This window comes from Gobio gobio, assembly GCF_949357685.1.
Source record: "Gobio gobio genome assembly, chromosome: 16".
NCBI lineage: Eukaryota > Metazoa > Chordata > Actinopteri > Cypriniformes > Gobionidae > Gobio > Gobio gobio.
The window spans coordinates 19266502-19281290 of NC_137109.1; the positions used below are offsets into that span (position 1 = coordinate 19266502).

General features: G+C 43.7%; 2 protein-coding genes across 6 annotated transcripts in view; both read left to right on the forward strand.

The window, feature by feature from the left end:
• Nucleotides 1-8224: 8224 nt before the first annotated feature.
• On the forward strand, nt 8225-9490 carry LOC307140001 (lysozyme g-like; the record flags this gene model as incomplete). Its single annotated transcript, XM_079839243.1, has 5 exons — nt 8225-8228; nt 8351-8467; nt 8550-8746; nt 8930-9068; nt 9357-9490. The coding sequence occupies 5 exons, from the start codon at nt 8225-8227 to the stop codon at nt 9488-9490; spliced, it is 591 nt and encodes a 196-aa protein (XP_079695369.1).
• Nucleotides 9491-9808: 318 nt separating this feature from the next.
• Nucleotides 9809-14789, forward strand: part of LOC307140171 (uncharacterized protein) — a 72749-nt gene continuing 67768 nt past the window's right edge. Inside the window, exon 1 of one of the 5 annotated variants that reach the window (XM_079839445.1) lies at nt 9809-9934. The gene's annotated coding sequence lies outside the window, so the exon portion shown is untranslated. Of the gene's footprint in view, nt 10079-14789 lie in introns of all 5 variants that reach the window. The other 4 variants (XM_079839448.1, XM_079839444.1, XM_079839449.1 and 1 more) reach the window with 4 other exon arrangements.

Consider the following 14789-nt stretch of genomic DNA (forward strand, 5'->3'; position numbering starts at 1 on the left):
TGCACTGTGTATTCTGACAGCTTTCTATCAGAAACAGCATTAACTTCTTGAGCAATTTGAGCTACAGTAGCTCGTCTGTTTGATCGGACCACACGCGCCAGCCTTCACTCCCCACGTGCATCAATGAGCCTTGGCTGCCCATGACGCTGTCGCCGGTTCACCACTGTTCCTTCCTTGGACCACTTTTGATAGAGACTCACCACTGTAGACTGGAAACACCCCAAAAGAGCTGTAGTTTTGGAGATGCTCTGACCCAGTCGTAGCCATCAAATTTTGGCCCTTGTCAAACTTGCTCAAATCCTTAAGGCTGATTTATACTTCTGCGTCGGACCTACGCCGTATCATCTACGCAGCAAGTTACGCGACGCGTCAGTTTTCATTTATACTTCTGCATTGTTGTCCACGTCAATGTGCAATTACACATGCAGACCGCTGGTAGGCAGTGTCCACGGGCATGTTGATGGTGTAACCCACAGTATTAAGGCAAAAGCCGAAGAAGAAGCAGCTTGTTTACATTGTCGGAGTAGCAGCAGCAGTGATGGCGGCAAATAGATAGCCACTTTTCTTGCAGCTTGAGTTGTTTTATCTAATACAAATTTAGCATCTCTAGTTGATGTAAATAAGAGGCGATCTGGTGCTGGAATGCGTTTTTGAAATCATGCAGAGTGGTCGTGGCCGCTGCTTTTTAGTATTGGTGGCTCGTGCACAGACAAGCGCTCCAATCGATTGCTGTTGCAGATTCCGTTGAAATCACAAAACTAAATGCACCCAAATGTTTCCCTGTTCTTGATATACAATCACTGATTAACATCTTTGGTTTTAATGAGAAAATAAATAAATAAATACACTATACAATGATGGATTAGAACCCAGAACCTCTGGCAAATTCTGGCACTTGACCATCAAGAGCTCACACACACTCACAGCGGATCTATGTATTTATTCACTAACATAAAGAATCTCTGGACTACAAAATATTGTGTTATATTATAGCAGATGTAAGAATGAAACTATTATCCCATTTTTGCCCACACACACACAAACACACTCCTATAGCAGATTTTATTTATTTATTTATTGACCTGAGGGAGGGGTTCTGGCAGGCCAATCATAGCGCTTGCGGTACGCGTAAAATTGATGCGTTGTTAAATTTTTTGGAGACGTAGGCTACGTGTGCAACACACAGCCTACGGTGTAGCTACACTCAACGCAGAAGTATTGGGCTTTACGCTTTCCCATTTTTCCTGCTTCTAACGCATCAACATTGAGGACAAAAAATTAATTTGCTCCCTAATATATCCCACCCACTAGCAGGTGCCATGATGAAGAGATAATTAGTGTCATTCACTTCACCTCATAATATTGGTCATAATATTATGCCTGATCTGTGTATATTGTTTATACTTTGAATTTTTATTATTTCTGTATATTTTTATGTTTTTTATTTATTGATAGAAAATACTTTATACATAATTGCAATATTATACAATATAAACATTCAGACCTGTACATACATGTTACAAATAGATTGTAATGGAGTTGCCTCATATAAATAAATAGAAAATAAATACATTAAGTAAAATATTAGGCGGGGGAAACAGTTTATATAATATTTAGTTTGACCTTCTGAGGTTGAAAATGGTTTTATCAAGTTTAAACACCTACCCTTTGCTAAAAAATAAATCAATACAAGGACTTAAAGCTACACTATGTAACTTTTCTGTCCACTAGAGGTCGCCTGTTCAAAACAAAGGTGTAGTTTGATGACGGCACGTTTGAGCGCAGAATCTCGGGACATGTGGTCTTCACCTCACAGCCGGTGGAAAACAGTCAGGATAGGACTCGGGCAGAAATCATGTTCATGGATGCGATTATTAACATTACTGTAGTGAAGCAGAGCAGGAGCGAGTGTTGTGGAGCTGAGCAAGGCCGCAGGAGCGATTGAAGAGCGGGACTGTTATTATGGCATAGTCGCTGGCGGGACTTTTATTATGACACGGTTGCCGGCGCTACTTCCTCTTTTCCAGTCATGAGTATATGAGGTAACGCAACTCTGTTTATCGTATTAGATATATCTGAGTGTGTTGAAAAGGAAGTTATGACGTTCGCTCGGCGGCTGCTATGACACTTGTTCACAATGCAGTGAGAGTAAAGTGTTTCACTGAATAAAACCGGAGACCGAGGGTGACGCAGATATGACGCAATCGACAGGCGACTCCCTCACACGCATAGCTCACACGTCCCGGTTCCTTGGTTAAAATAGCAATTTTCTCACGATTTACAAATAGTTTAAAACATTTGGGATATTCTAAGTACTCAACTGAACAAAATATATAACACTGGCCTAGTGATTTCTGGATGTTTTACTGCAAAAATCCTACATAGTTCACCTTTAATCTGGCCTTGTATTCTTTGAAAGTGTTAGAGGACGGGTGCCAAATTTGATATATTTCTATTGGGGCCCATAACTAAACAAATCCTACAACCATTTGATCAAGGAAGTTGAAACTTGGCATACTTTTACACTGGTAAAATTTCCAGAAAAAACAACAACTTTTTTTTCTTATCACTTCCTTCTCAGCAAAGTTAGTGATTTCACTTGTCATCAAGTAAATTCATCAAAAGGGTTAAGGTGAAACCTCCACCTGATGAATCTGCCCGCTTATGATTCATTGCGCTCAGGTGTGCTTAGTCTAATGTAAAAAAAAAAAAAAAAAAAAAAAAGGATTCTAAATTTGGCAGCATTCACAGTGGCGTATTTTGTAACCTTACATTTGTCCACACCTCAGTGAAACATCTGAGGGAAAAAAAAGAGAAACTGCTCGGGTTATGTATATAACCCTTGTTCCCTGAGAAGGGGAACGAGCACTGCATCGGGACGACGCTTTGGGGATGCTCCCTTAGCATCAGCGAATCTGAAACCAGAATGCCAACTAGGCCAATCCGATTGGCGTGCGTGATGACGTCATCGTGACGGCATACCCGGAAGTATAAAAGGGGGGCTGGAACGTAATGGCGGTAGTAATTGCTCTGAAGCATGCGCTCCAGGCGCGCCGAGGTGTGGCGTCGGGATGCAGTGCTCGTTCCCCTTCTCAGGGAACAAGGGTTATATACATAACCCGAGCAGTTCCCTTTCGAGGGAACTCGCACTGCATCGGGACGACGCTTTGGGGAACGAGTACCCACTAGGCCACACCGAAGGGTAGCGCCTGCCCTAGTGTGAAGCCGGAAACCGGGCACAGCTAGGACTGGAGCACCCTAGCACCAGGCGTCGTAGGGAGATCCAGGCTATAAAACCTGATAAAAGTGTGTGGGGTAGCCCACCCGGCCGCCTCGCAGATAACCTGCAAGGGGACCCCAGAAAGAAGGGCCACCGAAGAGGCCATGCCTCTGGTGGAATGAGCCCTCACAGCCACAGGTGAAGGCAAACTGCGCACCTGATAGGCCATGGTAATCGCCTGGACAATCCAATTACTGATTGTCTGAGTAGACGCAGGCAATCCCTTCTTAGGTGAGCCAAAACACACCAACAGTTGTTGTGATCTCCTCCACTGTGCAGACTTCGCCAAATAAACTCTGAGTGCCCTAACCGGGCAGAGTAGGTGAAGTCTCCCCTCTTCCGCCGTCACATGAGGCGGAGGATGAAATGCCTGCAGGACCAATGACCTGACCACCCTTGATGGCACCTTAGGCACGTAGCCCGGCCTAGGGTGTAAGATGGCCTTTACTCCTCCCGGGGCAAACTCCAGGCAGGTCGGCGTTACCGCCAAGGCCTGGAGATCTCCCACTCTCCTGAGAGAGGTAATGGCAAGGAGAAAAGCCACCTTAAGGGTCAGATCCTTTGGTCCAGCCGACTCCAATGGTTCGAAGGGGGCCTCAGCCAATCCTTCGAGAACCACTGCCAGGTCCCAGGTTGGAACTCTGGTCCGAGCCGCAGGCCTCATCCTCCGAGCCCCACGGAGGAATTGTACAACCAGCTGGTGCCTACCCAGAGGCCCATCACCCAGAGGAGTGTGGAAAGCCGCAATGGCAGCCACGTACACCTTGAGTGTGGACGGGGTAAGCCCTGCAGAAAAACAATCTTGGAGGAACTCCAGCACTGAAGCCACTGGGCAGTTAACTGGGTCCACCTCACGTTCTCTGCACCAAGTGGAAAATACATTCCACTTGAGGCTGTACAGTCTCCTCGTAGACGGAGCCCTGGAGCTGAGTAAGGTCTCTATCACCTCCGCCGATAGGCCAGCCTCTATGTACCTGGTCCCCTCAGGGGCCAGACCCATAGGTTCCAAATCTCCGGGCGGGGGTAAAATATCGTACCCGCCGCCTGATTCAGAGGAATCTCCCACGGCTGACCTGCTAGCAGAGCTATGATATCCGAGAACCAAACTCGAGTCGGCCAACGGGGTGCTACCAGAAGTAGACTGACCCCCTGTCGACGGACCCTTTCCAGGACTCCCGGGAGCAGAGCAATCGGGGGAAAATCGTACAGACGCAGCCTCGGCCACGTCTGCACCATGGCATCCAGCCCCAGCGGAGCTGGATGCGTGAGGGAAAACCACAGTGGACAGTGGGACGTCTCTCGAGACGCAAACAGATCCACTTCCACTGGGCCGAACCTCTTGCATATGGCCTCCACCACCTCTGGGTGGAGTCGCCACTCCCCGGGCCTCAGCCCCTGCCTCGACAGGATGTCTGCTCCCTGATTTTGGACCCCCGGGATATACATTGCCCTGATGGACAACAGTTTCCCCTGGGTCCACAGGAGGACTCGGCGTGCTATCCTGTACAGAAAGCGCGACCTCAGTCCCCCCTGGCGGTTGATGTACGCTACGACAGACGTATTGTCTGTCCGTACCAGGACATGCTGGCCGCGGAGGTGCGGGAGAAAGCTCCTGAGAGCTTTGTAGACCGCCATCATCTCCAGGCAATTTATGTGCCAGGAGGAACGACGGCTCTCCCATGGGCCCCTCGCAAAGCGGCCGTCCATGACCTCGCCCCAGCCAGTGAGGGAGGCGTCTGTTGAAACGGATTTCCGGCAACAAGACGCTCCCAACACTGGCCCTTGGGACAGAAACCAAGGTTTCTTCCATATGGCTAGGGAACGAGAGCAATTGCGCGTTACCCTGATCATACGGAAAGGATTCCCTCTGGGGGAAAACCCCTTGGTTTTCAACCACCACTGGATGGGTCTCATGTACAGCAGGCCAAAAGGTATTACGTTGGACGCTGCTGCCATGTGACCCAGCACTCTCTGAAAGTGCTTCACAGTGATGTTGTGGCCTAGCCTTATTCCTGAGACCATCGCCCGTATGGTCTCGACTTGCGCGGGAGACAATCGTGCCCGCATCGTTGTCGAGTCCCACACGACCCCGAGGAACGTAGTCCTCCGGGACGGCGTCCACACGCTCTTTTTCGTGTTGAGTCTCAGCCCCAAGCATTTCATGTGGTTCAGAACGACATCTCGATGCCGAACCGCCACCTCGTACGACTGGGCCAGTATGAGCCAGTCGTCGATATAATTCAGCACACGGATGCCCTGAAGTCTCATTGGAGCCAGAGCTGCATCCATGCACTTCGTGAACGTGCGTGGGGAGAGGGCTAGGCCAAAGGGAAGCACTCGATATTGGTACGCTTCGCCCCCGAAAGCGAACCTCAGGTACTTCCTGTGACATGGGAGGATGGAGACATGGAAATATGCGTCCTTTAGATCTATCGTGACGAACCAGTCCTCGGACTGGATCTGACTCACGATCATGGGAATAGTGAGCATTTTGAACCTGAAGCTCCTCAGAGATAGATTCAAAACCCTCAGATCTATAATCGGACGCAACCCTCCATCCTTTTTGGGAACTATAAAGTACCGGCTGTAGAACCCGGACTCTCTTTCCAACGGAGGAACACGCTCTATGGCTTCCTTCGCTAGAAGAGTTTTTACTTCTAGTTCCATTACCCGAACCTGCTCGGGTATCACTGCTGTCCAGTATAACCCCCTGAATTGTGGAGGAGGAAAACCGAACTGCAGTTTGTACCCCTTTTCTACAGTACGCAGGACCCACGTAGAAATATTCGGAAGGCATTTCCATTCGCCGAAATAATCTACTAAGGGAACCAGCCTCTCGAGGCTGGCGTCGGGTGTTACACGGTTCCCGTTCCCAACCTCCTGAAGCGGCTGACCGGCAGGAAGTAGTTGGGAACGGTTCTCCGTGTGCGGACGCGCGAGCTGACCAGCCGCAGGTCTTTCCAGAGGCGGCTGGGGCAGCATGCGTTCGCGGGAAATCGATGTGGCCCGAAGCGTCATAGACGGCGGGATTACCACATCGATTTCCCCAGAGTGCCGCGGAGGAAACAACCTCGGTTGTTTCTCCGCGGGGGGGACCGCTCTTAGAAGCCCTGCCGTGGCTAGGACTTCTTCCCAGCAGCCTTCCGCGCCTGAAGGACGTTCCGAAGATCGCCCTTAGGAGCTGAAGGCTGCTGCTGAGAGCGCCGCCTCTGTTGCCAGGCTCCCGGGGGAGGGGCTCTAGAAGCGACGCTCTCCTTTTGCACCTTCCGGTGCGAGGAGCTGGATGACGGCTGAGGCTGCCCGCTAGGGCCAGCCTTCCCAGGTTTAGAGCGGCGAGGGAGATACTGGTGGAAGGCTGCCGACTGTTTCTTCGCCTCCTGGTGTCTGGAAACTACGGTGTTAACCGCGTCTCCAAACAGTCCAGAAGGCGAGATCGGGGAGTCCAGGAGAAAAGCTCTATCCTTCTCCTTTATCCCCGACAGATTCAGCCAGAGATGTCTCTCCACGGTCACCATGGAAGCCATGGAGCGGCCGATAGCGCGGGCCGTCTCCTTGGTGACGCGGAGAGACAAATCTGCAGCCTTCCTCAGTTCCAGAATGTCCTCCGGAGAGGGACCATCTCCCTCGTCCAACTCTTTAAGGAGGTCGGCCTGGTAGGCCTGCAGAATTGATAGTGTGTGCAGGGAACCACCAGCCCGACCAGCCGCCATATATGCTTTGCCCACCAAAGATGAGGTATCCCGACAGGGTTTGGTGGGCAAAACCGGAGCCTTGAGGGACGATGCAGAGTCGGGTGAAAGATAGCTCGCGAGAGCTTCCTCCACCCGAGGCATCGCCCCATAGCCCGCCTCGCGTGCCCCCAGAACATTGGAATAATCCAACACTGGAGGATTGGAAACACGCGAGGAATAGGGCCGTTTCCATGATCTACACACCTCGGTGTGTAGATCCGGGAAAAAAGGCAGGCCCCGGCGAGGTGTTTGAACCCGGTGTGAGAGGAACCGGTCATCCAGCCTGCTGGGTGGCTGGATTTCCGGAGCCTCTTGTGGCCAACTTATATTTAATTTGGCCACTGCCCGGGTCAACACCTCAACCAGCTCCTCTTGGGCGGGTGGATGAAGTGATGAAACAATTCCTGCTTCATCCCCCGCCTCGGTGCCTATTTCCTCCGGCTCCTCGGAACCGGAGAGAACAAGCAACGGACCTCCCACCCCGGGGGAAGAAGCCGCAGAGCGGGCTTCCACACGGGGAGGAAGATCCTCGGAACTGTCAGAGGAGGATCGGGAAAGTGCCGCAGCAGTCCCGAAACCCTCTGACAAATCCCGCTGTGAGCCCCATGATCTGCGACGCCGAGCCGCCTCAGCGACTGCGGGTCCAGAACCACGGGGCTCACGAGGCTGGCCGGCCTCATCAAACGCAGCCAGCCGAGAGCGAAGCACCCTGAGCGTCAATTTCTCGCAGTGCTCACAAGCGGCTCCCTCGAGAGCCGCTTGGGCATGCTGGACGCCCAGGCAGTGCACACAAAGCAGGTGTGTATCCGAGCCCGACATGAACCTGGGACACGGATGCACACACTGTTTGAATTCTTTCACTCTCACACTTTCCATACTTTTTCACAGACTTTCACTGACAAACAACAGTAAATAGACAGACAGTTTACAGATAGCGCTTGCTGAAGAGCAATAACTACCGCCATTACGTTCCAGCCCCCCTTTTATACTTCCGGGTATGCCGTCACGATGACGTCATCACGCACGCCAATCGGATTGGCCTAGTTGGCATTCTGGTTTCAGATTCGCTGATGCTAAGGGAGCATCCCCAAAGCATCGTCCCAATGCAGTGCGAGTTCCCTCGAAAGGGAACCACTCCCTCTGTGATCATATATAATCATGAACTGCGACGGTCTGATTTAGTGACAGGACTCATCGAACTCAGTGATAAGTCATGGGTAAGTTATCAGCGGCTGAGTGTTTTTATATGATATTGTCTGAATTATGAGGAACGTTTTGTGATTATGTAGCATTGCATAAATGTGCTGTGTATACAATATAATTATTTAATGACTGAAAGGGCTTCAGGTGATATTTTCCATGTGGTTTCTAGCATGCATTTATGGAGACATCGTGAAAATAGACACCACCGGTGCATCAGAGAAGACAGCAAAACAAGACAAATTAACCATAAAGGGTGAGAACTCATGACTCACATCTGACTTTTATAGTTGCCAAATATTACAGTTTATTTGAACATTGATTTAAACTTGTTATAGGGGTTGATGCTTCTAAAAAACTGGCTGAGCATGATCTGGCCCGTATGGAGAAATACAAGAGTATAATTATTAAAGTTGGCAAAGCAAAAAAGATGGACCCGGCTGTGATTGCTGCCATCATATCCAGAGAGTCCAGAGCCGGAGCCGCTCTGAAGGATGGGTGTGGCGACCATGGCAATGGCTTTGGCCTCATGCAGGTTGGTTAGAGAAATAGATAGTCTATTTTGAAATATAATAGAGTAGTCATAACATTTAACGTACTGAGCAAGCTGATAAAATATTTCGACATCAACAAGGAAACATTGCAAATATAGGCAGATAATGTTAAAACATTTCTGAAAATTTCTAATTGTTCTCTTCTTGGATGGTGTTTCTTTCAGGTTGACAAACGCTCCCACAAGCATGTAGGTGCATGGGACAGCGAGGAAAATGTCACACAAGGAACTGAGATTCTCATTGACTTCATTAAAAAAATTAAAGTAAAGTTTCCTCAGTGGACTCAAGAGCAATGCTTTAAAGGTATTTACACTTAATAGCATTAAAAAAGATAAATAAACGCAGATAGCACAGGAACATCTCTAAGATGTCTGCTAAAGAGCACTTAATCTGGAAAACAGTTTTAGAAAAAGCTGTTTTATACACTATAAGTCATAAACATCTTAAAGATATTTTCCAAATGTCTTAACAAATGACAGGAAAAGTTTGATGAGCAAACACTGATGCAGACATCAAATAGACGTCTCTGTGATGTACATTGTGCAATGAGATAACTTTCATGTCTCAGTTGTAATATAATATTTGTTCCAGGGGGAATATCATCCTACAACGCAGATGTGAAGAACGTCCATTCATACGAGCTCATGGACGTGGGCACCCCAGGAGATGATTACGCCAATGATGTTGTGGCCCGAGCCCAGTGGTTCAAAAGCAAGGGTTACTGAAGAACAGCAGTTATGAACCTGTAAAACCCTTACATTTCTGATGTGAGCACAACAGCTCAAGATGATAAGTCCTAATTTTTAATATCAAGCCTATATTTTGCTATAAATTAGAATGCTGATATAGCTTGGGCCGTTTTCAAAACGAGTAGGCCTACATTTCCTGTAATGAAATAAAAGGCATGTATTTACTCAACTCATGTGTCAATTATTTACCACAACAGTATTATGAACAGTCTTTTTCTAAATCCACACCTCATATCCTTCATTGCTCTTGGAAGTGTCTGCAAACACGTCTTGGAACAGCTTGTTGTTCTCCACGACAGAGGGCGATGTTGAGCCTTATCCTGCTCTCACTCACGACACTGTAGAATGTGTCATTAGTACAAATCTCTGATGTTTCGCTCGTTTAAGGATGATCAGATACCTGTAGGATTTCTTCGCTTCGTAAGTACATGTCTGCTTTAAAGCAATAATAAGATAATTTGGATTAATTGAGGCTTTCTGACGGGTTTGAGCTCACTACGCCGGACAAAGCGGCTGTTTGGGAAGTTTGGGAAGCAAACATCTCCATCACTTTCCGCTAGTCCAGTGAGTAATGTTATGGGAACTTTTTTTTAGTGAGTTATAACCAATGACATGTTATCTTCTTCAGTGGTTTATAATAAAATCGCACTTTGAATGCTCGGTTGCCTGTTGTAAAACAGGGTAATTAAATAAGGACATTGAATAGTGCTAATATCTAAAATATTCAGTGCAGCGAACTGTCACAACATTTTTTTTTCCAAATATATGCAACAACCTGGAAATTCCGATATTGTATCCTGTAAGTAGGCTACATTTTTTAGTTAAACGTTGTAATGTTTATGTACTGTTATGTCTTTGTTTCCATGTTTTCATGCACCATATACCAGACTATAGTTGATTGGTTGAGTATTGCCTTTAGTGCTATAACCTCAAGTGTGTATGGGTCATTCCACGAAATCGGTGCCTTTTCAACTTAGAAAAAATAAAAAATAAAATAAGTTTAATTTATGTTTTAAAAATATCCATGAAATGAAGACAGCTTAAAATGACAATAAATTCTATTGTGCCATCTCAGGCTACGAAATTTTTTATTTTATGACTATTTATCTACCTCATGTTTTGATATTTTTGTCATCCCTGTTACAGACACAAGCGTTACTATATACAATAGTTTTAATTAGAAATATGTTATAGTTTTAACGTATTTGAGCAGTTTTTTAGTCCCTCTTTTCAGTTGGATTGTTTCAAATTTTGGATAATTTTTTTCAATCTTATATTTGTCTTTCAGATGACCAAGAATTTACTAATTTTAGAGGATGATCACATGCCAATTAAGAAAAATATATATTTGTACAAGAGAGATATTAAAAGAAGGGCTTTGTTCAAAATACAATGTTGATAGGTTTACAATGGAAAAACTGGGAAGGCCATTTCAAATATAATTTTAATATTTTTTATGAAATTAATGACGGTAACAGGATTGACATCATGGTAACAGGACTGACCAGAGTAACAGGGATGACAGGACACACATTCTTCAGCATACACTGCACAAATTTGTTTACATAATATTGTAAACTTTTTAAATTGCATTATATTTTTTGCACTTACTTGGCATAGTTGTATTAGTGAAGCACATTACATTTCAAAGATATCTAAAATGTTGACTACCATTGACTACCATAGTAGGAAAAAAATACTATGGTAGTCAATGGAGGGCGAGATCTGCTTGGTTACAAACATTCTTCCAATATCATTTGTTTTTCTGCTGCACTTAATGGCATACTACTATCATCTGAAAAAAGTGCATTAAAGTGCAAATATAAAATAAAATTTAAATCACACAAATGTTAAAACTATTTAAACAGTTAATACTTTAATTACCAATAATACTAATACCAACAATTCTAACTAAAATGTAACTGATCCTCATATACCACCCACTCTGAATAATATAGGCATTAGCTCAATAATACACGCAGGATGACATTTAAAAATGTTTGCATTTTACACAGATAAACTTTAAAAACAGTGTGGCTTAGATGACACATGTCATGTCATCCCTGTTACCCAAATGTCACAACCTGTTACTAGAAAAGTAACTGGGCTGACGGTAACAGGTTTGACAAATTCAAGCTAATTTGCTAACTGCTAGCTAACAGTCAATACCACAAAAGCACATGGTGTAAACTTTGAAGCGATATTACTTGTAGATATTGATTTCATTATGTTAAATAAATAATAATTTTAATTTATACTTTTAAAAATGGTAACAGTTTTGACATTGCATGATGTCCCCACCTCAGTCAACCCTCATAAATCATCAAAAATAGAACATTATAAAAGAGAGAGAGAAAATTACTTGTGTTTTAACTGTTGGAATAATGATGAGAGATGATGTAACTTCCTGGAAGTGATGTCACTGGAATGTACAATTATTTTAAAGGGTTTTTTTGGTGAGGGTAACAGGAATGACATGGAATCAAGGGACAACGATAAAATGATTTATATGTTAAAAAAAAAAAAAGTATACTTATGCCCAAACACTGCTTAACAATGAGAATATACTTATAGCTATATGCAAATGTGATTTTAGAATAATTTTGCCTTCAGTTTGCAAATTAAAAGTCCTGCTGAAAAAGAACAATCATATCGAGGGACATGGCAAAAACCTTACCCTTATCATCTTAGAAGCAATTTTAATTACTTAAAATAATATTTAATTGACTTTAATTTAATGTAATATTGAGGAAACAATACATAGTATTATTATGTTTTTAAATCACAAATGTATGTGTTGTTATAATAATTCTATGTCTGATTATTTCTTAGGGACACAAAAGGCACCGATTTCGTGGAATGACCCGTATATAAAACACACACAATGCATATATATATATATGCATGTGTGTGTATTTATATATACATAGGCTAATATATAGAATGTGATAATGTTACATGATCTAGCTCAATCAAGTTAAAGGACAAAAAAAAGCATTCTAATCTACATACTGATTTGCAGGTTTTCATACTCTTTATGGGAAAACCGTTTGTATTTTAGCTGTCTGTGTCTGTGGTAACATTGTCTGTGGCGCCTGATCTGGCATCATCACCCTGCTGCTCAGAGATCAAATGACCCTCCTCTGTGTGTGTGTGTGTGTGTGTGTGTGTGTGTGTGTGTGTGTGTGTGTGTGTGTGTGTGTGTGTGTGTGTGTGTGTGTGTGTGTGTGTGTGTGTGTGTGTGTGTGTGTGTGTGTGTGTGTGTGTGTGTGTGTGTGTGTGTGTGTTTGTGTTGATTACTGTACAGGTAGTACAGCCTCATCATCAAAAAAGAGCCTCAGAATCATGTCTCTCATTTGATGTCAGGCTGTGTGCAATTAGTATTTGGAGAATTTTAAAGGGTGGAAAGTTTGAAAAGAAATGGTGATCAGTTACAGAACGTAAAATATATACTAATTTAACATAGAAGCTTGTTTTCGCAATGGAATAAAAAAATTAAAAAGATAACTGCAACTTTTTATTTTACAATTCAACCTTTTTTTTCTCAGAATTGTGAACTCTTGTAATTGCAAGAAATAGAAAATTGCAAGAAATAAACTCTTTTTGTGAAATTGTGAGAGAAAAAAAATAGTTTTTTATCTCGCAATTCTGACAGAATATCTCACAATTGTGATAAAAAAAATTCTGATACATTAACTCTTCCCCTTCTTCTGAATCAGTTTCTGGTTCAAACCAATGACTGAATTAAACCAATAATTCCACTCTCCACTGTGCAGCATTTACTACAGTAAAGTTGATCGAGTGGATCTCTGATCTGGCGTGAGTGAGGGGAGATATTATTACATATTCATGGATCCGTGTATACTAAATGAAGCAAGGATGTAGAGCTATTTTAAGCATGAAGAACTTATTTTCACAGGAATATTTTCACTTTTTTTAATGTGTAATTTTGAGTAGATGCCATTTAACAGAACAATGTCTAAAAGCTGCTATCAAGTCAAGTCAACTTTATTTATATAGCGCTTTTAACAATGTAGATTGTTTCAAAGCAGCTTTACAGTGTTAAACAGGAAAATAATGCAGCATAATTTTAATCAGCTGTATAGCCATTCTGGAAACATTTAAAGTATCATACAGTGACAGTGTGGGCGTTAGATCAATAATTCGATCAGTAATTTAGTTTAAATGGTTAATTTAGTTCAAATTTTTCAACTAAACATCGAAATAAATCTAAATAATAATGTCCCCAACTGAGCACGCCAAGCCAGAGGCAACAGTGGCAAGGAAACCAAAACCCCATTAGGTGACCTAATGGAGAAAAATAAACCTTGGGAGAAACCAGGCTCAGTCGGGGTGCCAGTTCTCCTCTGGCCAATTAACAAACAGCGTATTATTATTATTATTCTGGCAGCTTTACAGCTCGGAGGTCATAATAGATCAGAATATTCGAGGGACCAGGGGCAACATGCTGGAGACGGGTTTATTGAGGATGATGTTGAATAAATAATTATTAAAGTGCAATATTCGAATGATCGGAGGCAACACGCTGGAGACGGGTCTATGTGACAGGGTGTACAGCAAACAAGCTAAAAAACACAGAACTAAGCTTTTAAGGAGACAAAGTGGATCAGGCAATAGGACGTGAAGCATCAGCATGAAGAATGGGTACAGTATGCCTCAGTATGCCTATGTGTGCAGTAAACATTTTGTTACTGTTAAGTAAAATATCCAAATGTCAGTTTTATATATTATATTTCCTGTCGTTGATTACGTTCCCCTCTAGTGTAGTTCTCAGTGTAATATAACATGTTGCGCTCTGTCTCAATTGCCTGTATACACTTTTTGGTCCTTAAACGCTTGTTTTTTGGGTCAACAGGTTATAAAAACTTCTAGGTTTTTGGTTCTGGGTTTTTTAGCTTTTTTTTTAGCATTGTCCTTTTTGTGTTATAAGTCATAAATGAGAAGGAGGCAGCCTCACGCAATACAAAGTCAATGGAGAGTGTTGGATTGGCCCGGTGTGGGCGTGGCCTAAATGCACTTTGTCTCTATGCATTTTGATGATCGAAGATGAGTTTTAAGGGATACAATTATTGACTACAGGGGGACTTTAAGTCTTTAAGTGTTTGAGCTGTCTTACTGAAAGCAATCTTATAAAAATCTTTAAAAAAAAACATGTTTTTGCCATTTGTTTTGTCTCAAGATGCAATAAAGGCATTTTTTTCTAAGGCACATTTGTAAAAGCTACTTAAAGCTACACTGTGTAACTTTTTTTGTT